At 41.2% G+C, this 27,707-nt stretch overlaps 2 protein-coding genes and 2 non-coding genes across 11 annotated transcripts in view; 1 reads left to right on the top strand and 3 right to left on the bottom strand.

Annotated features, from left to right (window-relative positions):
* Positions 1 to 409: 409 nt before the first annotated feature.
* LOC103543345 (uncharacterized) lies at positions 410 to 26,629 on the bottom strand. The gene is made up of 11 exons (XM_070582948.1): positions 26,615 to 26,629; positions 26,036 to 26,375; positions 24,060 to 24,128; positions 17,437 to 17,688; positions 10,966 to 11,181; positions 8,795 to 8,875; positions 7,600 to 7,766; positions 6,341 to 6,481; positions 5,533 to 5,574; positions 2,920 to 2,987; positions 410 to 1,164 (listed from the first exon to the last, which is right to left on the bottom strand). The coding sequence occupies exons 1-4, from the start codon at positions 26,627 to 26,629 to the stop codon at positions 17,438 to 17,440; spliced, it is 675 nt and encodes a 224-aa protein (XP_070439049.1). The 3' UTR covers positions 410 to 1,164; positions 2,920 to 2,987; positions 5,533 to 5,574; positions 6,341 to 6,481; positions 7,600 to 7,766; positions 8,795 to 8,875; positions 10,966 to 11,181; position 17,437.
* LOC139077143 (small nucleolar RNA SNORA4) lies at positions 5,324 to 5,458 on the bottom strand. Its single transcript, XR_011529485.1, has one exon. It is a non-coding gene; the product is annotated as a small nucleolar RNA SNORA4 (small nucleolar RNA).
* On the bottom strand, positions 6,109 to 6,286 carry LOC139077151 (small nucleolar RNA SNORA81). Its single transcript, XR_011529493.1, has one exon. It is a non-coding gene; the product is annotated as a small nucleolar RNA SNORA81 (small nucleolar RNA).
* MCF2L2 (MCF.2 cell line derived transforming sequence-like 2) overlaps positions 26,355 to 27,707 on the top strand; it is a 240,526-nt gene continuing 239,173 nt past the window's right edge. For 4 of the 8 annotated variants that reach the window (XM_070583235.1, XM_070583233.1, XM_070583230.1 and 1 more), the window contains exon 1: positions 26,373 to 26,985. In XM_070583235.1, the coding sequence (XP_070439336.1) occupies positions 26,934 to 26,985 (52 nt within the window). In that variant the 5' untranslated portion in view covers positions 26,373 to 26,933. Of the gene's footprint in view, positions 26,986 to 27,707 lie in introns of all 8 variants that reach the window. The other 4 variants (XM_070583238.1, XM_070583236.1, XM_070583234.1 and 1 more) reach the window with 2 other exon arrangements.

Genomic DNA, 27,707 nt, shown 5'->3' with positions numbered 1-27,707 from the left:
CCTATTATAGCAACTCCATGTTAGTGTTATGGAAACAGAACTTTACTGATTGTTTATTAACATAGAAAACCTTGCTGTTAAGTAGCTACTTTGCATATACCAGTAAACATTTGCCATATCAGAAGAGGGAAAATCTTACATTCTAGTACATCTTTTTCTCAAAGCAGTTAATGCTTAGCAGATGGTGCTGAAGAACGTGTGCAATTGATCAGTCTTTGTGCGACTGACAAGCAGCAGCTAACCTGGAAGTATTAAACCTCTCTATGAAAAGGCATGTTTGTTGTACCTTTGTGTAGAATTTTGTAACTGAATAAAATATTTACTATAAAATGCTATTTTACCTTCTTCCTTTGAAAATATGGAATTATGGCAAGAAGTACAAATCTTTAACAAATAAGGATCAAACAACTTTAAAGAAAATGTACATTATTTTAATTTATTGAACATTCAATATGCAATATGGCAATTTTTCTGGGATTTAACCCTAGGATATGCTTGCTGCTGGTGCTTAGCAAAAGACTCCATTTCACACTTACCACTAATGAAATGCTTCACTGAATAAAAACGAAATACTGAACAAAATAAGTTTAAATATTTTCTTAAAAAAATCATTTTAAAGTTCATTCTGTTCAGTCTAACGACTAACACAATAGGAGAAAATACACTAGTTTAATCTAATTGGCTGATTTTATACAGCATATATCTTTCAGTCCACAAGTATATAATTGAATGATAGAGAACACTCAATATAACCATTTTTACAGAACTAGGAAATACATTTCTAAGAAAGATTTACAACCCCATTTTTCATACCCAATGCAACAGTGTAATTCTAGAGAGGATAATGCCAATGACTCCTCCCGTGAGTCGTGACTGAAGTCGCTTTGCTATCAAAATCTGTATTTCTGATCCGTTATTAGCATTGAGACAAGATTCAAATATTCCCAAAGAAAGAAGCACAATGCACGTTGTGATCGCCTATTCAGCAACAGCGAGCACTGCATTCAAACTATCTCATCCCAGGAATTAAATAAGGTCAGCCACATTCATTGGCATTTCCTCCACTGTAGTATTGTAGAAAGTCTCAATGTCATGAAGAATCCTCTGTCTTCTTCAATGTTTATGGACATAGCTTTCCTTCTAAATTGATTCCTGCTGCCAATTCTGAACAAAAGAAAAATTATTAATCAGAATCTTACTTATCAAATGCTACATGAACTACTAACAGTTTGAGCTACTTGTTAACCTTCAGTGGCTGTTTATTTGTCAAGATTATACATAGAGTGCTTCTTATGGGAGCACCAGATGCTAATCATGATATCCACAGAAAATGACAAGATTTCTTTTGTTGTTGGTGCAAAAGGATTCATCTGGCTGCAGAATCAGATTCTATCAGGCACGTTGAGCATTATTATTTATAAAGCAGATGACAGTATTGTGCTTGTGGTAGTGAAATTAAAGTCCACACCAAAGTGGGCCAAGAGCAGGTGTCAGCCTGGGACAGATGTAAACACCAGGGACAAAACACAAACAACAGCTATGGAATCCATGTCGACATATTCTTGGAGCTACAACTGCAAATATAAACTCCGGAATGTTAACTATTGTTTGGGACCACGCTATCAATAGCTACTAGCCACACGTGGCTATTTAAATTTAAACTAATTAAAATTAAATAAAATAGGAATTTCGGTTTCTCAGTTGCATTAACCACATTTCAAGAGTCACATGTGGTCTGTCACCACTGTGTCAGGCAGCACATGTTACAGAACATTTCCATCCCTGCAGAGAGTTCTATTAGATAGATTTGGTCCAGGACTCAAAAGCTTTTCCAGTGTTGGGGGGAAACTTCCAAAAATTTGTTATGGTAACCCATATTTATCACTGCTTTCTGCTCAGTTCACCTCATACACTGTAACACAAATGACTGAGATAAGTTTACCCCCTTAACTCTCTACCAAAACAGGTAATACAATGAATCAAAAAATGTCTTGGCTGAAGCAATCTTGAGAAAGAAGAACAAAGCTGGAGGTGTCATGCTCCCTGATTTTAAACTATACTATAAAGCTACAGTAATCAAAACAGTATGGTCTGGGCATGAAAACAGACACACAGATCAATGGAACAGAATAGAGAACCCAGAAATAAACCCATGCATATGTGGTCAATTAATCTACAACAAAGGAGGCAGGAATAGACAATGGAGAAAAGACAGTCTCTTTAATAAATGGTTTTGGGAAAACTGGACAGCTACATGCAAAAGAATGAAACTGGACCACTATATTACCCCATACATAAAAATCAACTCAAAATGGATTAACGACTTGAATGTAAGACCTGAAATAAAAAAAATCCTAGAAGAAAATACGAGAAGTCAGCTCTTTGACACTGGTCTTAGCAATATTTTTTTGGACCAGTCTCCTCAGGCAAGGCCAACAAAAGCAAAAATAAACAAATGGGATTACATCAAAATAAAAAGCATTTGAACAGTGAAGGAAACCATCAACAAAACAAAAAGGCAACCTACTGAATGGGAGAAGATATTTGCAAATCATACTTCCAATAAGGGTTTAATATCCATAAAGAATACACAAAGCACTGACACAACTTAATATCAAAAAAACAAACCACCCAAGTAAAAAATGGGCAGATGATTTGAATAGACATTTTTCCAAAGAAGATATACAGATGGCTAACAAGCACATAAAAAGATGCTCAACATCACTAATCATGAAGGAAATGCAATTAAAACAATGAGGGGCCAGCCCAGTGGTACAGTGGTTAAGTTCGCATGTTCCACTTCGGCGGCCCGGGGTTTGCTGGTTTGGATTCTGGGTGCGAACCTACACACAGCTTGTCAAGCCATGCTGTGGCAGGAGTCCCACATATAAAGTAGAGGAAGATGGGCATGGACGTTACCTCAGGGCCAGTCTTCCTCAGCAAAAAGAGGAGGATTGGCAGCAGATGTTAGCTCAGGGCTAATCTTCCTGAAAAAAAAAAAAACCCACAATGAGACATCACCTCACACCTGTCAGAATGGCTATTATCAAAAAGACAAGATGGTGGGAATGCAAACTGGTGCAGCCACTATGGAAAACAGTATGGAGATTTCTCAAAAAATTAAAAATAGAAATACCATATGACCCAGCCATCCCACTACTGGGTATCTATTCAAAGAGCTTGAAGTCAGCAATTCCAAAAGTCCCATGCACCCCTATGTTCACTGCAGCATTATTTACAATAGCCAAGATGTGGAAGCAACCTAAGTGCCCATCAACTGATGAGTGGATAAAGAAGATACAGTATATATATACAATGGAATACTACTCAGCCATAAAAAAGAATAAAATCGCCCCATTCACAACACCATGGATGGACCTTGAGGGAATTATGTTAAGTGAAATAAGCCAGATAGAGAAGGACAATCTCTGTATGACTCCACTCATATGAGGAATTTAAACATGTGGACAAAGAGAACAGATTAGTGGCGACCAGGGGAAAGGTGGGGTGGGGGGTGGGGACAAAGGGTGAAGGGGTGCACCTACAACATGAATGACAGACAGTAATGTACAACTGAGATTTCACAAGATTGTAAACTATCATTAACTCAATAAAAATTAACTTAAAAATACATTTGTATAACAGCAAAAAAAAAAAAAAAAAAAAGACAAGAAATAACAAGTGTTGGCAAGGATGCAGAGGAAAGGGAACCCTGTACACTGTTGGTGGGAATGTAAACTAGTGCAGTCACTAGGAAAAACAGTATGGGGGTTCCTCAAAAAATTAAAAATAGAACTACTATAAGATCCAGCTCTTCCACTTCTGGTGTTTATCTGAAGATAATGAAAACACTAATTCAAAGGGATATATGCACCCCTACGTTTATGCAGCATTATCTACAATAACCAAGATATGGAAGCAACCTAGGCATCCATCAATAGATGAACGGATAAAGAAGATGTGGTACATATACACAATAGAATATTACTCAACCATAAAACAATGAAATCTTGCTGTTGGCAAAAACATGATGGATCTAGAGGGTATTATAAGTGAAATAAGTCAGACAGAGAAAGAAAAATACCATATGATTACACTTATATATGGAATCTAAAAAACAAAACAAATGAACAAACAAAGCAAAGCAGAAATAGACATACAGATACAGGAAACAAACTGGTGGTTACCAGAAGTGGGTAGGGTTGGGGCAGGGTGCAAAATAAGTAAAGGAGATTAAGAGGTACAAACTTCCAGTAATAAAATAAGTAAGTCATGGGGATGTAATACACAGCATAGGGAATACAGTCAATAACACTGCAATAACTCTGTATGGTGACAGACGATAACTAGACTTCTTGTGATCATTTCATAATGTATATAAATATTGAATCACTATGATGTACACTTGAAATTAATAGGATATTGTATGTCAATTATACTTCAATAAAATAAATATAAAAAGAGAAAAAGAACAGAAACAAAAAAATTGGTAAAATTGACTTGACATTAAAACACATGAAACTTTTGTTAAAAAAAAAACGTCTTGGCTGGAACAATTTAAAACATCAAATAACCAAGACAAGAGAAAAACAAATATGGAAATACTGACTTGCTTTTTATCCAAACAATATTCTGTTTCACTTACAAATCTATGTCCTAACAGGCCAATGCCATTTCTGAGCACCACTTTGTCATCTATTCTTATCAACTACTATATTTTTTTTAACAAAGTTATTTTTACTTTAGTAGGAAGACATAATGCAATTATTTAGTGCTAAAACCACTATACCTAAGCCAGAGTCAGCATAAATTGCTACCAGAAAATGCTGAGAAAATCACAATTAGAGAGGAATCACCAAGAAAGCACAAGATATGAGCAACATAACTTAAAAAAAGCCTCGTGTGTAAGCTAAACCAGATCTAACAGCATTATTGATTTTTTCCTTTGACTAACAACTGTATAAAGTCCAAAATCTGGGCTACATTTCTCATTTGCTTTCCCACTGTGTTCTGATCAACCCTGAATCTTCCCACGTACAATTTAAATACATCTTATCACGTTTCTACATTTTCTGATTCATTTACCTGATTTTCAAGGTTGGCTGACAAAATCATACTTGAAAAGCAATACATGAATTTATTTCACTGGAATAAAAGCAAGTAATTCAATGAAGATGACAAATATTCAATTGAGAATATAGTTTTCACAGGTAGTGGGCAGATCATAGTTTATAATATAGATACTAGTTGTACATGACAAACACGAGACTGAGATATGATAGTGCCTATTCAAATTCTGATTCAAAAAGCACTGCCGCCCATTTTTCTAGGCCACAAAATAGTAATGAACTGCACATAAAGAGTAAAGCTCACTATGGAGTGTGGTCTTCACTCCCCCACAGAACTTGAGTTGACAAAGATGACTAAAAATCTTCCCCTCAAAACCAATTTTCAGTAGATAAATATTGTAATTAAAGAAGGAATTGAAATGCCAGTAAGTCAGTAGTAATCAAAATGTGGTTTGTCCCCTACCTGAACTCCCTCTTGATAACGTCTCTTTCTTTCTGTCACCACCTGCAAAATATTAACACGCCTTAATTTTCAGGAGTCATTGGTGAAGTCAGTGTTTAAGTAGGTAAACATGTATGAGACCATGCATCCCTGGCTGCTACAGCACCGTGGCCAACAGGGCTGAAGGGTAACAGTTTTATTTTGAGCAGGCGCCAAGGACAATGCGGCACTTCACAGCTGCATTGTAAGTAGATCCTGCGTCGGTTTATTAAGAAAATAATTAGATATTAACAGGGTCTTAATTAAGCAATACTAGGGAAGAGCAGCCCTTAACCACATCAGAAACTGGAATTCCCAGCAGCCATTTTCTCAGAAGCCAGTGTGCCTGTTGCCTTGTCTTCTGAAAAAGAACAGCTTGCACACTGGCTGGTGTCCCACATATCACAAAGAACATACAATTTCCTTCCTAAAGTATCTCAGAGAGGAAAACGTTAATTCATATCAGAGTCGGAATAAAAAGCCATTTGATTTCTGTCATCTCTACCACTGGAAGACACCAGTTAGAAGTTCATTCTATTAATTCTGCCTAAATACAGATATTATTGTACCAAATCTTAGAATGAAGTAGCCCGCACTTCAGAAAGAGGTTCATCTCAGTTTTTCTACTACCTGGGAGAGTTGCCTCTCTTCCTGTGTTTACTCTGCTAACTTTATTACAAAGACTAAGATATGATAGAGTTTCTGCAATTTCAGCTCAGAGCCTAAATAAGAAGGTTAAAAAAAAAATCCTGGCTACAATTTTTATGTATATCAATTAGAAAAACATTACCCTCTTTCAAAATTCTTATAAAATATTGACACTTTCAAGGGTCAATTCTTCCTTCTCCACCTCAATTTGAAATGGATCTCTCATGAACTTTTTGACCACTTCCAACATATCTGTTGACGTTGAGGCAGAAAGCAACACAACCTTAAAAAAGAGACAATGACTAATTATGTTGACACATCAATCAAGCAGATCTAACAGTTTTTATAATAACACTTAGAGAAGTAATGTTTGAGACCAAGCGTCCCTGTCTTGCTATAGAATTCAGCTAGACAGAGATTGTAGGAAACAATTGCTTTCAGCAGGGGCAAGGACAATATAGCACTGCACAGCTATACTGTAACAATCAACCTTAACCTGCCAGCTATAGGAAATCATGTGCACACCTCAGTCCTTGTATTTAATTTCTGGTAAATCTCATAGATTTCATCTTTAATCCCTTGGTTCAACATTTTTATCTGCTTCAAAAGCAAGCATCTTGATCCGTTTTGGAAAGCAAAAAATGTCTTACTTAAGTGTGTGTCGTGCATAGAGACTTCCTTCCAAAGACTACAGATGGAAGGGGACGGGGGAAGAGGAACTTTACATGGGGAAACCTGACAAACGCCATCTCTAGCCAGGTGATCAAGGTCAACATTAACAGTCATGACCCTTGCTATAATGAGATGAAAATGGCACTTTATCTCTGTGGTCTTCCTCCTAAAAAACCCATAACCCTAGTCTAATCTTAAAAAAGTTCTTAAGAAAAGCTCCAATACAAAGGCATTCTACTAAATTTCTAACCAATACTCTTCAAAACTGTCAAGGTCATCAAAAATAAGGAAAATGTGAGAAAGTGTCATAGCCAAGAGGAACTTAAGGAGACACGACAATTAAATGTGATGGAGCATCCTGAGTGGGATCTTGGAACAGAAAAAGGACATTAAGTAAAAACTAAGGAAAGGAGAACAGATTCTGAACTTTAGTTCATAATAACATATTGATGTTGGTTTGTTAATTTTAACAAATATACCATACTAATGTAAGATGTTAATACGGGAAACTGGGTACAAGGTACCTGGGAACTCTCTTAACCATCTTGTCAATTTTTCCGTAAATCTAAAACTATTGTAAAAAATAAAGTCTCTTAAGGAAAAGTCAGTATTACTCTAGATATTCATGCATGGCAATTGGCTTAAACAATTAGGCTAATTATTTTCCCTCCCGTACCCCAAATATCACTGGTTTAAAAAATGCCCTAGGAAAAATCTGGTAATACTTACAAAGATATACTTATTTAACATATCAAATATTTTCCCTGGAGTACCAATAACTGTACGTGCTGTGTCCGTCTGCATTTTTTGCATTTCATTTTGAATGTCAATTCCACAACGCAGGAATGAAAAGCTGCTCCCATATAGTTCTCAAGCGCCAGAATGATCTTTTGGATCTAAAAATCAAAAGCTTAAATTATGATGATGTAGAAAAATACAGCCTCCATCAAACAACTTCTGAAGCACATGGCTAAATGGTGAACTCTTCATTTAATTTAAAATTCCAGTCTGCAAACAGCTTCTATGCAGCACAACACAGAATCACTTCCAAGCTTACAATGCAGACTAATCAAACTGTTTCACGATAAAATCCCTCAGAGCATCTCATTTTTAATTAGGTTTTTGTGCCTTTACAAACTTGGGATCCTCAGTTTCCTTGAGATACCAGCTAGATAATTAAAGAACCAAAACAAACATTTCCTACCTTATTTTTCTGTGTTTACGATGTGTAAGCAGACATGTAAACAACCTCTGCATTTACAGCTCCAAGGCAAATCGTTCTGCTGTGTATTCACTGATTATGATCCACTTTAAAATTAAACCCTTCCAATAGGGAACTGTGGCACACAGCCTTGATTTAGTAAAGCCTACAACTTTGTTAAGAAAAGCTTTCTTTCATAGCTAATAGAGCAGTGTGAGCTTTGAAAACAGATAGTATGCAACAGAGGCATCACAAATGACAAAGATTCCCGACTACTCACACATCACTGTGGTTTTCATGTTACAAAACTGCATTTAACCTTAACACTAAGACAAAGGGCATGGGTCCTGTCTACCCTGAAAAAAACAAAGCTTCAGTTTCTCAATCTGTTGAGATATAATCCTGCAAATCATATCTGCAAACCTCCGTCCTGTTTAATTTGAAACAAACACTCTATGTGTGCATGGACAGTAATTAGAAAGAAGGTTTTGAATGGACCACTTTATGCTAAGCGCTAAGCTGTTCTTCACTTTTGTAGAACCACAAGCATCTGGGAATTTCTGTCTTCCTAGAGGCAGCCCTCAACCCATGACTGATCGTGGAGATGTAAACACACCCGCTTCCTGGCTCTCTGGTAAGGACCACCCCAAGGGTCGTCTGCACTGATTTTAAAGTCCTTCTGCGGGATTGAGCCACCTCCAGGGAACAGGCTTGTGAGCGTACCTTGCACAGCCTCCTGAAATAATGCACAGAGAACACAGCATCGCTTATGTGGTATTTCTTCCATAAACGCATAGCCTGAATCTGTTTATGAAGAAGCAAGAGGAAAAAACAAATCAAGGAATATTCTACAAAGAAACTGGCTGACATCCCTATGACTGTCACCATCCTCTACTGATGTGATTTTAATACCAAGTAGAGCTCTCTATTATGGATGCACTTGGGAAGATCAAAAATAACTTCATCATTTAACCTTATTAAAGGCATGAAAGAGATGGACAGAGGAATTGTTCCAGAATGAGGGAGACCAAAGAGACAAGGCAACTAAATCCAACATGTCAGCCTGGATTAGATTGTAGACCAGCAAAAAAACCATTTGTCTTTTTTTGGTAAAATGTACGTTAGTTGGACAACTGGCAAAATCTGAATAAGGTTTACAGGTTAGATAATAATATTGCATCAAAGTTAACTTCTTGATTTTGATAATTGTACTATGCTGTAAGAGAGTGCCCTTATTTCTAGAAAATACACACTGAAATACTTAGGGGTAAAGAGGCATAATGTCAGTAATTTACTGCCAAATGATTCAAAAAAATATTATGTGAGTATGTGCATGCTTGTGTATATACAGAAAAAATAAATGTGGTATAAATATTAACATCTGAGGAATCTAGGTAAAGAATATTGGAATTCTTTGAGCACTTCTGTAACTTTTCTATAAGTCCAACATAATCTCAAATTAAAAATTATTTAAAAATTCAAAATAAGAACATCAAGCCTACTAACATTTATAACTTACAGAAGAGAAACAAGAGGTCTGAAACTGATAACTTTGTTTTCTTTGTTCTGCACGGTGTTTTAAATCTGAATTAGATGCTTTCTCAGGACATTTCACATGAAAATCCAAATTTCCAGCTTCACTTGAAAAATCAGAAGATTCTTAACCCTAACCCTCATCCTCTGGGGGCATGAACCAACAAGCAGATGCCCACTTTAGATGGCATATGCATTGCACGTCACAGAATCTCACCTTTGCCCATTTTTCCTACACCTGGCCTTTCTCACTCCCTTATGTTACTCGGCCAGCCCCTTGTAGTATTTGAGTGTGAGGGCTTTGATCTATCCAGGAGCGCCAGCTCAGCTAACTTTAAGTAATTTAGTCTGAAGCTCATACCTATGACAATTACTAATTTTTAAAAAAATACGAAAGTAAGAGCAAAAAGTTTGTTCAGGCCCAAGAATCCCTTGTGGGAAATATGTAGATGTGTTTTCATTTACTATAAGAAGATAAAAGAAAGAGGACACAATAAGCCCGCAATGAGAATTTACTCAATGATTTTGTGGAAATTAACCAACTTAAGTATAAAAGAGACAAATAGATTAGATTTTTTTTTCCTTTTGCTCCAAAAGTCAAAATTAGCCTGAGTAAAAATTATGAGGGACATTTGAGAGAACACATATTTTTGGCTCAATTTAGTGGCAAGAACTTTCTAACGGAGGGCTGACTGAAACTGTAGTAAGCTACTTCATGAGGTAACGGATTTCCAGCTTCTTGAGGTGTTAGGAAGAGGCTGGGCAACAATGTAGTGGGGGTGCCAAGGGGCGGGGTGGGAAGGCAATACATGTATGCGGCAGCCAGGATGAATCCCCGTCATGGTCCCTCCTCTGCTCAGATCTATGACACTAGGAGGTGCCGAGGTCTCTAGGCAGACAAACATCCAATCACAGATGGTGAAGAGGAAATAATTCAACAATAAGTCATGGGAACTCAAGGGCATCTGCGCCTGCAGGGCATGGTTTAGGAAAAACCATGGGCTGGCCAGCCAGGGGCCCCCACAGCAGAGGTCTGTCTCTAGTCCCAGTGTCCAAGGAAGCTGAGGCAGGTACTGAAGACCGAGCAAGGGGAACCATGAGGAGGAGCAAGCAGAATAAACTGGAAGGGATCAGCACAGGGCGCAGGAAGACCTAGTGTATGGGTGAAAGAAACCCATTTCTACGATGCTAGGGGAAAAATTAAGTTCTATTTAGCCTTTATGGGTGCATCCACGATGTGTGGAAAGCCCTACTTATTCATAAAACGCATCAGCAGAAAATGATGTCAAAGACAGAAAAGCAGGTTTCAGTGAGGTTTCAAAAAAGCTTGATAATCAGAGGAAATAGAAAAACATCTGTACCTTGTGTCATGTCTGAACTTTGAAAGCACTGGTTCCAGCTTTCTCCTTGGGGATGAGACCCAGAGCTGCCTGGTAGGAAACTTCTCTGGCTGAGGCCCTCAGAAGGGAAATGATCATCGTGATGCTGAAAGATATGTGTAGGCTCATTTCCAGCCTCAAACTCTGGGTGGCCTGACAGGCAGGGCAAGAAGTCCATGTGGTGTGCAGTCTGACAATCTAGGAAGAAGAGGCACAACACAGTCCCTAACGAATGGGAACATACCATTCTCAGGAAAAATGCTCACAGGGCGGATGATCTACTAAACTGCTACGGACTTGAGGACTCAAAAGTGAATTACAACATGACGCGGAGGTCAGAGCAGTGGGGAGGAAACATCTGACCGGCTCATGTTAGAAGAGCACTGAGTACTAAGTCACGAGAAACAAGCCTCTTGTCACTTGTTACTCAGAACACTCCCACAAATCAGAAAGACTTTACACAGCAGGCAGGACTGCTACACTGGGAGGGGACTGGATTAGATGAGCTCAAAGGAGCTTCTTTCCAAATTTAAGATTTTGAAATTTACACCCTGAGGTACAGGATACGGAATGTACAGGATAATCCAAGGCTACCCCAACAAATAGGACCAAGTAACACCAGCTACATCAACCTGAAACAGATTTGATAACCAGGGAGTAAGGACTTTCTGGGTACTAGACACTGGAGGACACAGCAGGGGAACAAAAAGAGGCCCTGCCCTCACAGAGCTTACCTTCTAGTGAGGGAGGGAGACAGTAAACAAGTAAATCAAAAATGTCATGTCGAGTGCTATAAAGAAAAATAAATCTGGCTACAGGAATGGAGAACAATGGGTTCTATTTCAAATGAGCAGCCAGGGAAGGACTCCCTGATCTGGTGACAACTGAGTAGTGAGGGAGGGAGCTCTACTTGAGGTTCAATTGCTGGATGTGGAAAGTAACAATAATAATAATAATAATAATAAATTTAAATAGATCTCTCTTTAAAACTCCCTTACTAGAAATTTCCAAAAAACTCAGGATTATATTTTTATGTATCAAATCTAAGAAGATAAAGGGAAAAGCCGATGGTACACATTTCCTCAAGAAATGCTGGGGCGGGCCCTGGTGGCCTAGTGATTAAGTTCAGTGTGCTCTGCTTCAGCAGTCCAGGTTCGGTTCCCGGGTGGGGACCTATACTGCTCTGTTAGCAGCCATGCTGTGCTGGTAGCTCACATACTAAAAAACAGAGGAAGATTAGCACAGATGTTAGCTCAGGGCGAATCTTCCTCAGAAAAAAAAAGAGAAAGAAATGTTCATTTCAGCAACTGTCACCATATCACAGATTAATGGTTCTGCATTATTTCCATGAATTCTAGATCTTACTCAGCATAATTATGTATCTTTGTCACTTATATCTATACAATTAATTTTATGACCACATGTGCATTTTAGAAATACGCCAATATGAAAACTTTCAATGATTCTCATAAATTGAAGCTCATAAATTTAACAACTTAAAAGAAATGGATCAATTCCTTGAAAACTATCAACTACGAAAAATAAACTAATATGAAATAGATAATCTAAATAGTTCTACAACCATTAAAAAAATGAACTTGTAATTAAAAAGCTCCCGAAAAGGAAATCTTCAGGCCTAGATGCTTTCACTGAAGAAGTCTACCAAACACTTAAAGAATTAACATCAATTTTATACAATCTCTTCCAGAAAAGAAAACAGGAGGAAACACTTCCCAACTCATTTTATGAGGCCAGTATTACCCTGGCACCAAATACAGACAAAGACAGTACAAAGAAAAGAAAACTAGAGACCAGTATCTCTCAACAAGTGTTGGTAAGGATGTGGAGAAACTGGAACCCTCTTACATTGCTGATGAGAATGTAAAATAGTGCAGCCACTTTGGAAAACAGTTTGTCAGTTCCCTCAAAAAATTAAACATAGAGTTACCACATGATGGGCAATTCCATTCTCAACATACACCTAAAAAAACTGAAACCATATGCCCACACAAAAAACTTGTGAACAAGTGTTCATGGAAGTTACTCATTATGGCCAAAGATGAAAACACAACCCAAATGTCCATCAACTGAGAAATGGATAAACAAAATGTAGTATATCCATACAATGGAATATTATTCAGCCATAAAAAGGAATGAAATACTCATACATGCTACAGTGTGGATAAACCTTGAAAACATTATGCCAAGTGAAAGAAGCCTGGCAAAAGGGCCATGAAGTGTCCAGAATAGGCAAATCCATTGAGACAGAAAGTAGATTAGTGGTTACCAGAGGCAGAGGGAGGGGGAAAATGGAGAATGACTGCTAATGGGTATGAGGTTTCTTCCTGGGGTGATGAAAATGTTCTGGAATTAGACAGTGATGATGTTTGAGCCTTGTGAATATAGTGAAAACCATTAAATTGTGCATTTTAGGTAACTTTTATGGTATGTGAATTATATCTCAATAAAAACCAATTTTTTAAAAAAGAAGAACTAGGAAGAGCACTTAAGAGGCTAAAGGTATTTGACCAGGCAAGAGATGATGGTGGTTTTGACTTAAGGGTGCAGTGGAGTTGGGCAGAAAGAAGTAATCAGATTAAAAAATGTGTAGGCAATAGAATTAACAGCACTAGGTGATTGCTCAGATGTGGATGGAACAAGATGTGGAGAGGGAAAGAGAGATGTTCATAGACTCCCAAATTTCTGGCATTAACTTTATGTGCAATGATGTTATAATCTATTGAATTATGACAGTCTGCAGGAAAAGCAAGATTAGTACAGGATTGTGAGTTCAATTTCAAACACATTGAGTTTGGGGTACGTATAGCACACCAAGGGAAGATGTTGAGTAGGCAATTGAATACACATGTATGATGCTCAGAAGAAAATCTGAGTTAGAGATAGCAATTTGGGGGTTTTCAAAAAAGCTGTAGGAGTAGATGAGATTCAGAGTGTATGGTGAGAAGATCTCACTTCTAACATGAAGTGTTGAGGAAATCCAACATCTAAGGATCTGGTAATCCAGCAAGAGACTGAGAAAGAGAGGAGAGAAGAGTGAAAACCAGACTTACTTATAAGGGGCTGTGAGAACCAAGAGTAGAACTTATTTCTAAAAGGAGGGAGTGGAGTGATCTCTGGAAGAGGCTGGCAATCTTCTTCTGTAAAGGGCCAACAGTAAATATTTTAGGCTTTCCAGGCTATATAGTTTCTGTCACATATGGTCTTTGTTTTTCTTTTATAACTCTTTAAAAATGTAAAACCCATTCTTAACTCACAGGCCATATAAAAGCATGCTGAAGCTGGATTTGCTCTAGTTTGCCCCAATACTGGTCTACACTTAGTCTAGTTAGTCCACATGCTCTAGTTTGCCCCAATACAGGTCTACAGTGTTAAATATTGGTAAGAAGTCAAGAGTCAGTCCATTGGATTTAGGGAGAAGGAATTTACTGGCGACTTTTGCAGGAACAGTTTGAGTAGAGGGGTGAGGACAGAAGCACAAGAGTGGGGTGAGAAGAGAATGGGAAGTAAAGAAATAGAAACTGCAGGGCAGACAATTTTAAAAAATTATAAATGGGAGATATAAAAACATTATAAACGGGAGAAGAAAGAGAGTGTTAGGTAGGGGAAGAGGGGGGACTTACAACTGTCCCCCAAAGAAGGGAGGGACCACAGCATACTTAAACGCTGGTGGGAAGGATTTAGTAAAGAGGGAGTGGTTAACCATGCAGGTGACACGAGGGATAACTGATGGCAGAGATCCCTGAGATGGTGAGAGGGGAAGGATCCAGAGCACAGGCAAAGGGACTAGACTTTGATGGAAGTTGGATGGATGCAGATGAAGGAGGGTGCGCAGATTTGCTGGCAGGACGCTCAGAAGCTCAGGTATTCTATTTTCTCAATAACACTGAGATCATTTGCTGAGAATGGCTTGTAAGAGATGTTAGAGGTTTGAAAAGAGTGAAGAGGATTTGAAACAGCAGTTGCATAAAATGGAAAGTATGAGGTGGCCAGGGAAACAACGGGCCCGCTGTGCAGTGCTGAAAGCCCGGGCGAAGCTGACTACCATCAACTTATTTTAGTACCAAATCTTCCCAGTGCGCAAGTTTCTCCAGCTCTTCCAGGAGGCTGCTGCAGGCACAAAGAAGACAAACAGCTGGATTCGTCCATGGTGGCAGTTCTCTCCGGTGGATAATAGCTAGTATTAATTGATAGCATTTATAAACCTCAGGGGTGGGGGAGTAAGTTTTTGTTAGTTCTGATTTTACAATTAAACCAAGGTATGCTAAGTGACTTGTTTACGATCACTCGGGTAATAAACAGTAGTTGCTTCATAATTCCACATTCCTTTCTAGGTGGTGGAAAACTTTTATAAGTTTTTTGGAGAAAAACTGGGAAAAGTTCCCAACAGGAATTTTAGAGAATAGTCTGTAAGTAAAATACTTTAACATTGTAAACACTAAGAAAATAAAACATTATACAAAGAAATACAAAACTCCTACAAGGCTTGACCTTTGATTTTTAAAACATACTAAGTCTACCTTACTATAAATAGCCACTGACTGTAAACCCATTTTCTGGCTTTACCCATCACCACATACTCATATTCTCTCCTTTCGTGGCTGGTAATGTTTCTTCTGTTTAAAACACAATGAAAATGAAAATCATATAAAATCATATATGGGGAGCAATGAATGAGACTAATATATAAATATTTTAGGGGCCAGCCCCATGACTGAGTGGTTAAGTTTGTGCGCTCCGCTTCGGTGGCCCAGGGTTTTGCCAGTTCAGATCCTGGGCACGGACATGGCACTGCTTATCAGGTCATGTTGAGGCGGTGTCCCATATAGCACAACCAGAGGCACTCAGAACTAGAATATACAACTATGTATCACGGGGCTTTGGGGAGAAGAAAAAAAAAAAAGAAATAATGGAAGGGCCAGAGGGTATAGAGCCTTAGAGGTAACTATAAGGACTTGGATTTAAGAAAAAACAATTTTATTATATAAGCCCAGCTTGCAGATATTTGATTTAGTAAAAATTGATATACTACAGTCTAAAATACTTGCTTTATTATTGAACAGTATATTTCTTTTCACTGAAATTCATGATATGCATAATATGCACAATATTGTTCACTGCTTGGCTTTTTTCAACTTAAAATAAAAATTAAAAATTAATTACAGAATGACTTCTGCCAAAGATTCATACTTACTAAAGGCCAAATTATAATGACTAATAATAGCTAAAATTAATTACTTTTGATTCCCAGGCACTTGACAAGGATTTAATACAACAATCCCCTATGAAACGGATACAATTATTATCATCTCTATTTTAAAGAAGAGGGAATGAGGCCCAGAGGGATTATGTAACTTGCCTACTGTCATCAAAGTGGTAGGACTAGGCTTTGAACCCAGGTGTGTCTCATTCCAGAATTTGGGCTCTTAACCTCTGTGCACTATATTGCCTTAATCTCCACCTTCACAGGGCTGTACAGATCTCTTGCAGTACATATGAATACAATCTTGTCCACTGTGATCACAGCTAAATGATATGCCATTGTGTGTTAATATACAAACTATACTTTCACCATCACAGAGTATATCAACATTCCTTGACAGTTTAAGTACAATTATTTCTTCCCCAAAATATTAAGTAAATGCCATAGTGGAGAACTTCAATATAAACTAACTCTCCAGCCCTCTGAAAGATAAACTTGCTTTTGCTAACTAGATTCATTCCAACAATGAGAAAGAATTCCCCAGGAATCTTTCTTTGAATTGCACACTTGAGGCACAGCAGAACTGAATGGGCTTTTCAGGCCTCGGGATCCCATTATTTACTAGTTGCATAACCTTGGGCAAGCCCCTTTGGGTTTCTTTCCAACATGGATTACAAGCAGGCTCCCCACACAGGGAGCGAGCGCTGTGAAAGCACACTGCAAATGGTTAGGCGTACAAACGTTATTCGTGCCTAGGGTTGTGAGACAAAAAACAGGGCATCCAGTTAAATTTCAGGCAAATAATAATGACTTATATTTAAATTTTACTTTATATTGGGGACATATTTGTACTAAAAATTACTTGTTTATCTGAAATTTAACTAGCGTCCTGCATTTTTATTCCTAAATCTCGCAACTGTATTCTTGCCCCCAGGGCGAGGGGAGCAGGGAGTGAGGCAGGCCCAACTCCACTCTCCCCCCGCCCCCTAAATGCGGAAACCGAGGCAAACGGCGGGCTTGAGGGTGAACGTAGGAAGGAGGAAGAGAGGGAAGGGCCGGGTGCAGGAGGAGGTGGGAATGAGAACAGAATCCCGTCAAGCAGATGCTTTCCTCGGGTCCTCGTCCTCCCCCTCGACCCTCGGTCCCTCGGTCCCTCGGCACCTCTCACCACTCAGGCGGGCCCAACCCCTGCCCCTGGGCAGGAACACCCCCGCCCCTCCACCCACCGTTACCTCAGCGGCAGCGGCGGCTCGGGACACGTTCCCACCGGTTCCTCTCAGTCGCCACCAGCATGACCGCAACCGCAGAGGCCGCCGCCACGTCTCCAGGCCCGGGCTGCTTATTGATGTGCAGCTGCGTCTCAGGCGTCACCCAAATCATCCCTCCGTTCCGTACGGGAGTCTCTTGTCCTCCTCTGGCCACCGTCCAGGTCAGAACAAAGAATGGGCCAATCCAAGCGAGGAATTCGGGAGGGGGCGTCACCGCTAAGACCAATCAAAGAACAGAGCAGGGCGTCATGGCGGCGATTGGCCAATCGGGCCGCGTGCCCGCGGGCGGTGTGGCCCCTGCTTCCTCCGCCCTTGGGTTCCGAGCTAAGAGGGAGGGGGTCGCCTCCGTCCTCAGCCTCCTTAGGCCCGTTGAGTGCCGGCCGGATCGATGTCTCCTCCCATGGTCCATGGGTTTTTTCCTCTCTCGCAGGTTCCAGGAGTAAGAACGGTCCATGACCTTAATCTTTAAAGCCTCTGAGGGGAAGAAGGGAGGGGAGCTGTCTTGGAATATAAAGGGGTGTGGGATAAGAAGAACATGAAATATTACAATGTTTTCAAGAATGTGAAAAACGTATTAAAAAAAGTATTCTCTTAATCGTCTCGAAACCAAAATACAGAATTTTTAAAGACAATTTTTAATATAATGCTATTTAAAAAAATTGAGATTATAATTGACGTATAACATTGTGCAAGTTTAAGGTGTACAACGGGTTGATTTGATACATTCGATCGATACATATTGCACTATGATCACGACCATAGCATTAGCTAACACTGCCATAGCGTTGCATAATTATCATTTCTTTTTTGTGATAAGAACATTTAAGATCTAGTCTCTTAGCAACTTCGAAGTATATAATACAGTATTGTTGACTATAATCACTATGCTGTGCATTACATCTCCAGAACTTACTCATCTTCTAGTTGCAAGTTTGTAGACTTTAGTTTTTTACAACAGTTTTAGGTTCACAGCAAAATTGAGAAAATACAGAGATTCCCCGTATACTTTCTGCCCCTACACACACATAGCCTCCCCCATTATCAACATCCCCCACCAAAGTGGTACATTTGGTACAATTGATAATCTGTATTGACACATCATAATCACTGAAAGTCCATAGTTTACATTAGAGTTCACTGTTGGTGTACTTTTATGAGTTTGGACAAATTTATAATGACATGTCCACCATTATATTATAAAGAGTAGTTTTACTGCCCATTTTAAAAATCAGCTTGTTTGTTTTCTTACTGTTGAGTTATAAGAGTTCTTTGTATACTTTAGGTAATATTCGTTTATCAGATATGTCTTTTATAAATATTTTCTCCCAGTCTTTAGCTTCTCTTTTTATTTTTTTTTGTAGCGTCTTTTGCACCACAGAAAATCTTAATTTTAATGAAATCCAGCTTATCAATTCTTTCTTTCATGGACTGTGCCTTTGGTGTTGTATCTAAAAAGTCTTCACCAAACCTTGATTTCCTCATATATTATCTTCTAGGAGTTTAATAGTTTTGAGTTTTACATTTATGTCTGTGATCCATTTTGAGTGAATTTTTGTGACGGGTGTAAAGTCTGTGTCTAGATTCATTATTTGGCATGTGGATGTCCAGTTGTTCTAGCACCATTGGTTCAAAAGACTATCCTTGCTCCATTGTATTGCCTTTGCTCCTTTGTCAAAGATCGGTTAACTGTATTTATGTGGGTCTATTTCTGGATTCTATATTCTGGTCCATTGATCTATTTGTCTATTCATTTGCCAATACCACACTGTCTTCATTACTCTAGCTTCATAGTGAAGTCTTGAAGTCAGGTCGTGTCATTCTAACCAACTTTGTTTCTCTCCTTCAATTTTATGTTTGTCGGCTATTCTGGGTCCTTAGTCTCTCCATATAAACTTCAGAATCAATTTTTCATATCCACAAAATAACTTGCTGGAATTTTGATGGGGACTGCATTGAATCTATTGATCAAGTTAGGACCTGGGACAGCTCCTGGAGGTAAAACTTACAAAAGTGTCCTCCCCTCCCCATGACTGGGTCTCCTTGGAGTTTTTCTCTCTCAGACTTTCCTACACTGAGCCTCCAGCAATTCATCAATTCCAGTTCAGGTTTCCTTATCCCAGCACTAGTTCCTGCAGCGGCTGCTGCTGGTGGGTTTCTGTAAGTTGTGATTCTCTCTATTTGCCTGTTGGTATTTCCAATTTTGGGGTAGGGTTTGCCCTGTGACCTCACGTCTTTTATGGACTAAGAGTGGTTGATTTTTCAGTTTGTTCATCCTATTACTTGTTGTTAGGATGGAGTGGCTTCCAAGCTTCCTTCATGCTGAACTGGAAAAAAGTCCCAGAATATTTTAAAAATAAAAATAGTTAAAGCACTGCATATTAGTGTCTGTAGGATACTAGAAATCAATGCTCAAAAGAAAATACAAAGTAAAAGTAAATTAAATTTCCAATTAAAATTTCTAAATTTTTAATTAGAAAAAAATTAAAGTAATCCCCAGGACAGCAGAAGGAAGGAATTAGAAAGGATAAAAGAAGCAATTCATAAATTAGAAAATAGAAATGGGAATATTAATAAATATAAGATTTAGAAAAAGCACCAATAGAATAGATAGCTGGCTCTGCTATGCAAGAAACGGGCTGGCCCCGTGGCCGAGTGGTTAAGTTTGCATGCTCTGCTTCAGTGGCCTAGGGTTTCACCAGTTCAGATCCTGAACACAGACATGGCACCGCTCATCAGGCCATGCTGTGGCAGTGACCCACATAACACAAGCAGGAGGACCCACAACTAGAATATATACAACCATGTATTGGGGGGCTTTGGGGAGAAGAAAAAGAGATTGGCAACAGATGTTAGCTCAGGAGCTGATCTTTAAAAAAAAAAAAGAAAGAAGGAAACAGAGAGGAAGCACGAAGTACAAAATAAGGGGAAGTAACCACAGACACAGAAAAAATTAATAAAGTTGTATGGAATTACGTAACTCTATGCAATACATTTGAAAATCTGGATGAAATGGATGAAATTCCAAGAAAATATAATTTATCAAAACATCCCAGGAGCAATGACTTGTAGTTACACCACCAAAACCATGATCCATGAAACAAAAAATTGATAAATTCTTCTTCATTAAAATTAAAAACTTCTGTTCTGCAAAAGACATTGTTAAGAGGATGAAAAGACGAGCCACAGACTGGGAGAAAATATCTGCAAATCATGTATCTGACAAAGCACTTATGTCCAAAATATATAAAGAACTCTTAAAATTCAACAATAAGAAAACAAACCACCTAATTTAAAAGCGGGCAGACACTTTACCAAAGAAGATATAGAGACAAGTGTACAAAGAGTTGCTCACCATCATATGTCATTAGGTAACTGCAAATTTAAACTACTATGAGATATCGCTATATACCTATTAGAATAGCCAAAATCCAAAACACTGACAATACCAAATGCTGGTTAGGATGTGGAGCAATAAGAACTCTCATTTACTGCTAGTGAGAATGTGAATGGTTTTACAAGCCAGTTTGTAGTTTCTTACAAAGGTAAACATAGTCTTACCACACAGTCCAGCAACTGCATTCATAGGTATCTACCCAAATGACTTGAAAATTCACACCCACAGAAACATCTGTGCACGAATGTTTACAGCAGCTTTATCCACAATTGCTCCCAACTGAAAACAACCAGATGTCCTTCAGTAAGTGAATGGATAAACAAACTGTGGTACCACCATACAATGGAATATTAGGAATATTATTCAGTGAAAAGAATAAATGAGTTATCAAGCCATAAAAAGACATAGAGGAACCTTAAATGCATATTGCTAAGTGAAAGTGGCCAGTATGAAAATGCTATATACTGTATGATTCCAATGACATGACATTCTGGAAGAGGCAAAACTCGAGAGACAGTAAAAACATCAGTAGTTGTTCCAAGTTTGAGGGGAGGAGAGGATGAATAAGTGGAGTGTAGGGGATTTTTAAGGCAGTGAAACTATTCTTTTTTTTATTTAATTTATTTATTTATTTTGAGGAAAATTAGCCCTGAGCTAACATCCGCCACCAATCCTCTTTTTGCTGAGGGAGACTGGCCCTGAGCTAACATCCGTGCCCACCCTCCTTCACTTTACATGCGGGACGCCTGCCACAGCAATGGCCCGGTAAGGCGTGCCATGTCTGCACCCAGATCTGAACCAACAAACCCCAGGCCGCCGAAGCAGAACGTGCCAACTTAACCACTGCACCACCGGGCTGGCCCCCAAGGGAGTGAAACTATTCTATATGATACTGTAATGGTGGATATATCCATGACATTATGCATTAATCAAAACCTACAGAACTGTACAAAGAGTGAACCTTCATGTAAAATACAGACTTTAGTTAATAATAATGTATCCATATTGGCTCATCAATTGTAACACACGTATGACAGTAATGCAAGATGCTAATAACAGGAGAAACTGTTTTGAGGGAGAGTGAGTATATGGGAATTCTCTGTACTTTCTGGTCAGTTTTTCTGCAAGCCTAAAACTGCTCTAAAAAATAGTCTATTACTGAAACTAATATATCAAATAAATTTTTAAAATCCCAAATGGTTTTGCCTGGAGCTGGTAGAATTATGATCAATTCTCCATCCTTCTTTTTTCCTACCTCTTCTTTACAGTTTCCTGTACTTTGCTAGTATGTTCTGCAAAGAAAATGCATTATTTTGGCAATAGACTAAAACTGAGAAAGAACATAGGGGCCTGCCTCATGGCCAATGGTTAAGTTGGCGCATTCCAATTCGGCCGCCTGGGGTTTCCCCAGTTTGGATCCTGGGTGTGGACATGGCACCACCCATCAAGCCATGCTGAGGCGGAGTCCCACATAGCACAACTAGAAGAACCTACAACTAGAATATACAACTATGTAGTGGGGGGCTTTGGGAGAAGAAGGAAAAAAAAAAGATTGGCAACAGATGTGAGCTCAGGTGCCAATCTTAAAAAAAACTTACAAAAAAACAAAAGAAAGAACATATAAGAGGGAGGAGAGTGGAAGTGCAGAGGTAGAGGCAAGTGTGCTGTCTGCCCCCCATGTGTGTCTACCTGCATACTCACATGCAGCCCTCTGCCAGGGGAGCAGCTGGTTTCAGGAAAAAGATGACAGTGAATGACCGTCAGGATGGTGTGAGCTCAGGTCACTTTTTCACTTCTTGGGTTCACCTATCCAATCAGCTGTGCAGTAGGTGGTATGTGATGTGACCCCCTTAGACAAGGATCCCAGTCCGGTCCTTCACATTAGAACAGCTAGGCTCCCAACTCAGAGGGGGTTATCCTACCAGGTGGCACTGGGAGAAAAACGCACCATCATGATGCTGAGGCAGGTCTAGCACCTCTGTAAAACGAGAGGCTTTGACTGAGGGACGTTCTCTCATTCTGGGCTTTGCCCGGGAGCTGTGGGGCTTACAGAAGTGAACAAGGTTTTCTCTGCCAAGTAGCCAAAGTCCAATAGGGAAGACAGTGAAGGCAGAGTGGGATGCTTAAGAAGAGGCCCTTTAGAGAGACATTATCTCGAGGCCTTTGTGGTGACCCCTGCCACCTCCCACAGTGCACCTCTACCTACTTTATCCTCTATCTCCTGTCACCTTCTTCCCCCCTTTCCTTTTCTCCATCATCACTTCCTCTTCTCTTTCTCCTTCTGCTGTGCCTTAGCACAGTGCTTTTCAAACTGCTGGCAGCAACTGCTTAGTGGGTCATAAAATCAATTCAGTAGCTCCAAACAATCATTCTAAACAACGTTTTATTATGAAAAGAATTTTAAACATGCAGAAAAGAGAACAGTAAAATAACCCATATACCACCTTGATTTAACAATTTTTAATGTTTCCCAATATTTATCTCATTTATTCTCTTTGCTAAGGTAGTTTAAATTACAGACAATGATGTTTCATCCCTAAAAACTGAAGTATAAATCTCTAGAAGATAAGCACATTTTCCTACATAACTATAATATCATACTTTCCAAACGCATATTTCCCAAATTTGGACCATTGTTTTAAAAAAATGAAATAGAATGGAAAATATTTCAGGGCTTTGCATGTAGTAAGGGAAAAAATTGTTCTGTACAACTTTTGTTTTAATTATGCATCTGTATGTCTACTGTGTCATGATGTAAAATTTATAACATACTGTGGTTTGCAGTCTCAGAAGTTTGAAGAGCTCTGCTCTAGGCCAGTGGTACTCAAAGTGTGGTCCCAGGACCAGCAGCATCAGTATTCCTCGGGACTTGTTATAAATGCAAGTTCTCAGGCCTCATCCCACACTATCTAATCAGAATCTCTAGAGGCGGAAACCAGGAATCTGTATTAAAAAAAAATCACCTGTATTTCCAGGTGATTGTGCTAGTTTGAGAACCACTGATTCAGACTAAACTGGGTGGCCCCAGGGGGGCCCCAGGCATCCCTCACCCTCACCTGTGGCACCCAAGCAGGTCCTTTGTCGTTCTCTTCATTGTCAGAGGCAGTGCAGACAGTCCACCAACACGGAGGTGGAATCTACCTTGGCAGTCTTGGGGGATGATTTTTCTTTCCAAGGTCATGCAAATCCTTACCTGAAGGCAGAGCATGGTCTTGATTCGTAAAATTAGTAATACACAGTTTGATCTTGGTAGCAGCAGCATCTGTAAAATGAGACCAAAGTCTTTAAAGGGTTATGGTGAGGCTTAAATGGTGTTTGTGAAATGCCTACCATCATACCAGGCACAGAGCAGTTATTTAGTCCATGGTGGTGGCAGCTGCTGTACTTGATGATACTGCCTATCACAACTCTGGGCAAGTAATTGATCTTCAATAGACATGACTGATTGGTAATTAATTCATTAGAGAGGGAGGCAGTCTATTCTGGCTTGTTCCTTGATTTTGCCATATATCAGAGCAATGCGATTTGTCAGAGACAGGAAATAGATCATAATTAGGAAGGAGAAAAGAAGATAAGGATGGGAAGGGGGAGGAGAGGAAGGGGAGATGACAGGAAGCATGTTCATATTCATGAGCAATGGAGACAATGACAGTTTTCTTGGAGGGACAAGGAGGTATGGGCTATTGATCACTATGTGGTCATTTCTTCTTAGTTACATTACAGGATTTCAGAACTGGAAAAGGGAATACTAGATCACAGACCCACCCCACCTTGGCCCAGGAGAAACAGTTGAGGCCCTGGCAAAACACGTGTTAGAGAGATAGGGGCAGAACTGGTTTCTGAGGACCAGCACTGCCTGCTATATCTTGCCATAAATTCAGCCAATTCATCTCCATGGAAACCTCTGAAGATGGTGAAGGTACAGACGGGGGAAAGGAGAGAGTGCTCTGAGTGTGATTTCTTTCCTTTCTGTCCCTTTCATACTCTCCCTCATTCCTCTTCATCAGCTTCTCCTGCCTCCTCTTCCCTTTCCCTTCTTTTCCTGATTCTCACCCATAAGGACCTGGCCTAAACCAGGAAGCTGAGGTGACTGGATCTGCAAAGTCCAGAAACCCCCACACCGGCAGTCTCCTTAGCAATGTGCTGGTTTCTAGTGACCCAAACTCACAACTGGCTCTGGCTGGGCACCAGGGTTCTGACTACCACCAACAGGAAACACCTCGTTTGGTTCCTCCATGGAATAGAATAGCCAGAAACCACCACGGAAACACAATCCAAAGCCGTCTCACTCCTTTGGATCTTTAACCCTTTTCTGAATCTCTTGCAAGAGGTTACTATGAAAATGGTTGCTTTGCTTGTGCAGGCAGAGTGCAAAGTGACCAAACCTCACAGGAGGGAGGGACTTCCGCACAAATCTCACGTCGCAGGTGGACTAACATCATCTGTTGCCCACAGCCCACAATTATTACAGAAAGCATTTTTAAATGTCCCCAAGCCCCTGGGATGAGTGGATACTACTAGAAATTGGATCCAGGGTGTTTGGGCTTTGGCTTTTCACATGCCAGAAGAGGAAAGCTGAGCTTCCTGGCATTGGCAAAGGGTGGCCCCGGCACTTTCGGATATTCAGGGCCCCCCCCCCCCGTTGTAGAATGGACTGAGGACAACCTGAGCAGATTCGCGTTTGCTCAGGCTTTTCCCGCGGAGCTCTGCTGAACCGGGTTAGTCTTTTGCTGCCTGTCATCTGGAACCACCTAACGAGGCCGCGGGAGCGTCTACCGCCCGAGAGCTGCTCGGAGAAGACGCTCCTGGGGCTGAGGGGGAGGAGGGCCCGCACCCGGGCTGTGCCAGAGCCTTTCCAGGAGGGAGCACTGGCGCGCCTGACAGTCGGCCGACGGAGCGGCGGCGCACGGGAGTGGCTGCACAAAGGAAAAGGCCCACCCGGTGGAGACCGGAGTGCGCACAAGCGTGCCCAGCCCTGGCCGTGCACAGCCCGCACTTCCGGCTCCAAGTGCCGGTGTGTCCACTGGACGCTGGTAACTGCGTGAGACAACCCCTAAGGGGGGCAAACCAACTCCAACGGCCCCCATCCCTCCCCAACAGCTTCCCCCATCTCCCCCCGCCCCCCCCCGGTCCGGAGTCAGGATTTAGGGGCGAGCAGCAGGGCCTCACCCAGCCCTCCGTTCCTGGCTCTGGCTGGATGGCAGTACGTCTCCCAGTCAGCCCCTTCTCGCCTCAGCTTCTCCGCAGACACCGCTGGGAAGAACGAGCGCTGGGCGTTCAGAAGCCCGGTGCTGGCCGGAGCGACTAAGCTGATGTCTCCCCTCTGTTCCAAAGACAGATCGCGAGCCGCCTCCACTCCGGGGGCCGGAGCGCCAACTCCCCGGCCGGGGAAGGCGCGCAGCTTGACCGCCCGAAAACGGGCGACGCTCCCGCGCTTGCGCGCTCCCCCGGAGCCCCCGGCACCGCCCGGAGGCGGGGAGAGGTGGGTGTGGAGGCGGGAGGCTCCGGGCTAGGGGTGGGCGGCGCCGAGGAGCCCCTGCTGCCACGCGCCTCCGCGCCTCCGCACCTCCGCCCTGTGCGCATGCAGGCTCCGCGCTCCCCCTGCGCTGGGGCCGAGCATCCTTCATCCTGACGCTCGCAGCCGCGCGCCGGAGACCCGACCGCCCAGGACCCCAAATCCAGAAGCCCGTGCGCTCCCTCGGCTGGAGAAGCCCGTGCTGCAAGATTGGGGCCACTTGGTTTTCTCACCTCCAGAACTGCCATTTCCCTCTCTCTCAAAGCCAGACGTTACGTTGGGAAAGCTTAATCGACTTAATCTTTAAATTAATCCCCTGCAGGGCGTGGCTGGCGTCCTCTAGGCGAGCGGCCCCGGAGAGTTGGCCCTGGCTGGGAGTGACTCTCGTTTTGTGCTTGAGGAGAGCGAGGAAGAATGTGAGGGCAGAACATCCTTGGGAGAAGATGCCTTTTAAAAATCATGCGTAACAGCAGTTGAAACGATTTTGTGTTGCTTTGTTTTGTTTATACTGAGTGGTTTTTCGATGAAATGCTATTTTGATTAAAAGAAGAAATGGCCCCCCAGGAGCTCACCCGGCGCCTGGCCACAGTGATCACTCACGTCGGTAAATGAAGCTTTCTTTTTTTCTCTTGCGTTTTATTAATTGAGGGTGGGGACATAGTCTCTAGGGCCTCGTGTCCCCCCCTACCCTCACCCGCAGCCCAAGGGCAGCGCCCTTCCCTGCTTCTCTGCCTCAAGATGCTGCTTGGGGCGGCCAGTGACAGGCATCCCTGGGGCGCGGCGCTCTCGACCTTGGGGTCTCCCATGTCTGGCGGGGCTGGGGCGGCCTTGGGGCAGGTGCTACCCCCAGGCAGTTGCCAAGTCTGTTGAGCCTGAAATCGAGGGCTACTGGGCTGTTACGATCCGTCACCCACTCTGACCGCGGGCGAGGGTGGGGAGTGGTGTCGTGGTTTACACAACAAAGGAGAGGGGACGTGACGAAAGAATGTCGGTGTTTTGCCGCGGGACCTGCTACTGCCAGACCCCTGGAGGCTTATTCACAAGGTAGCTGGTGAAATGCAGGCTACATTTAGGGGGCCACTTCTCAGGCTGGCTCCCAGGCCTGTTAGAAATACTGCGAGGTGTCGCCACATCTCTCTGAACCACAGTGGGAAACCTCTAGAAGCCCCAGAAGACTGAGCAATGTTAATCCTCTCTCATGAGTTAAAAAAGGGAAGCAAAATATTTATGCTTTGCTCCTGAAATAAGGGTTGTGGTGAAAAGATAGGCCCTATTTAGTAAAGAGAACATTGAGACAGTGGCGAGTTAATTCCTTCTTAGCATTTT

Source organism: Equus przewalskii, chromosome 18 (assembly GCF_037783145.1).
Source record: "Equus przewalskii isolate Varuska chromosome 18, EquPr2, whole genome shotgun sequence".
Taxonomy (NCBI): domain Eukaryota; kingdom Metazoa; phylum Chordata; class Mammalia; order Perissodactyla; family Equidae; genus Equus; species Equus przewalskii.
The sequence above is the reverse complement of the archived record's forward strand: the minus strand, read 5'-3'. Positions and strand labels throughout refer to the sequence as shown.

Coding starts and splice junctions, on each gene's coding strand:
- LOC103543345 (XM_070582948.1), bottom strand. Junction 24,129..26,035: donor AGCCAGGAACGGAGGGCTGG/GTGAGGCCCTGC, acceptor CTCATTTTACAG/ATGCTGCTGCTACCAAGATC. Junction 17,689..24,059: donor AGACCATGCTCTGCCTTCAG/GTAAGGATTTGC, acceptor GATTGGTCTTAG/CGGTGACGCCCCCTCCCGAA.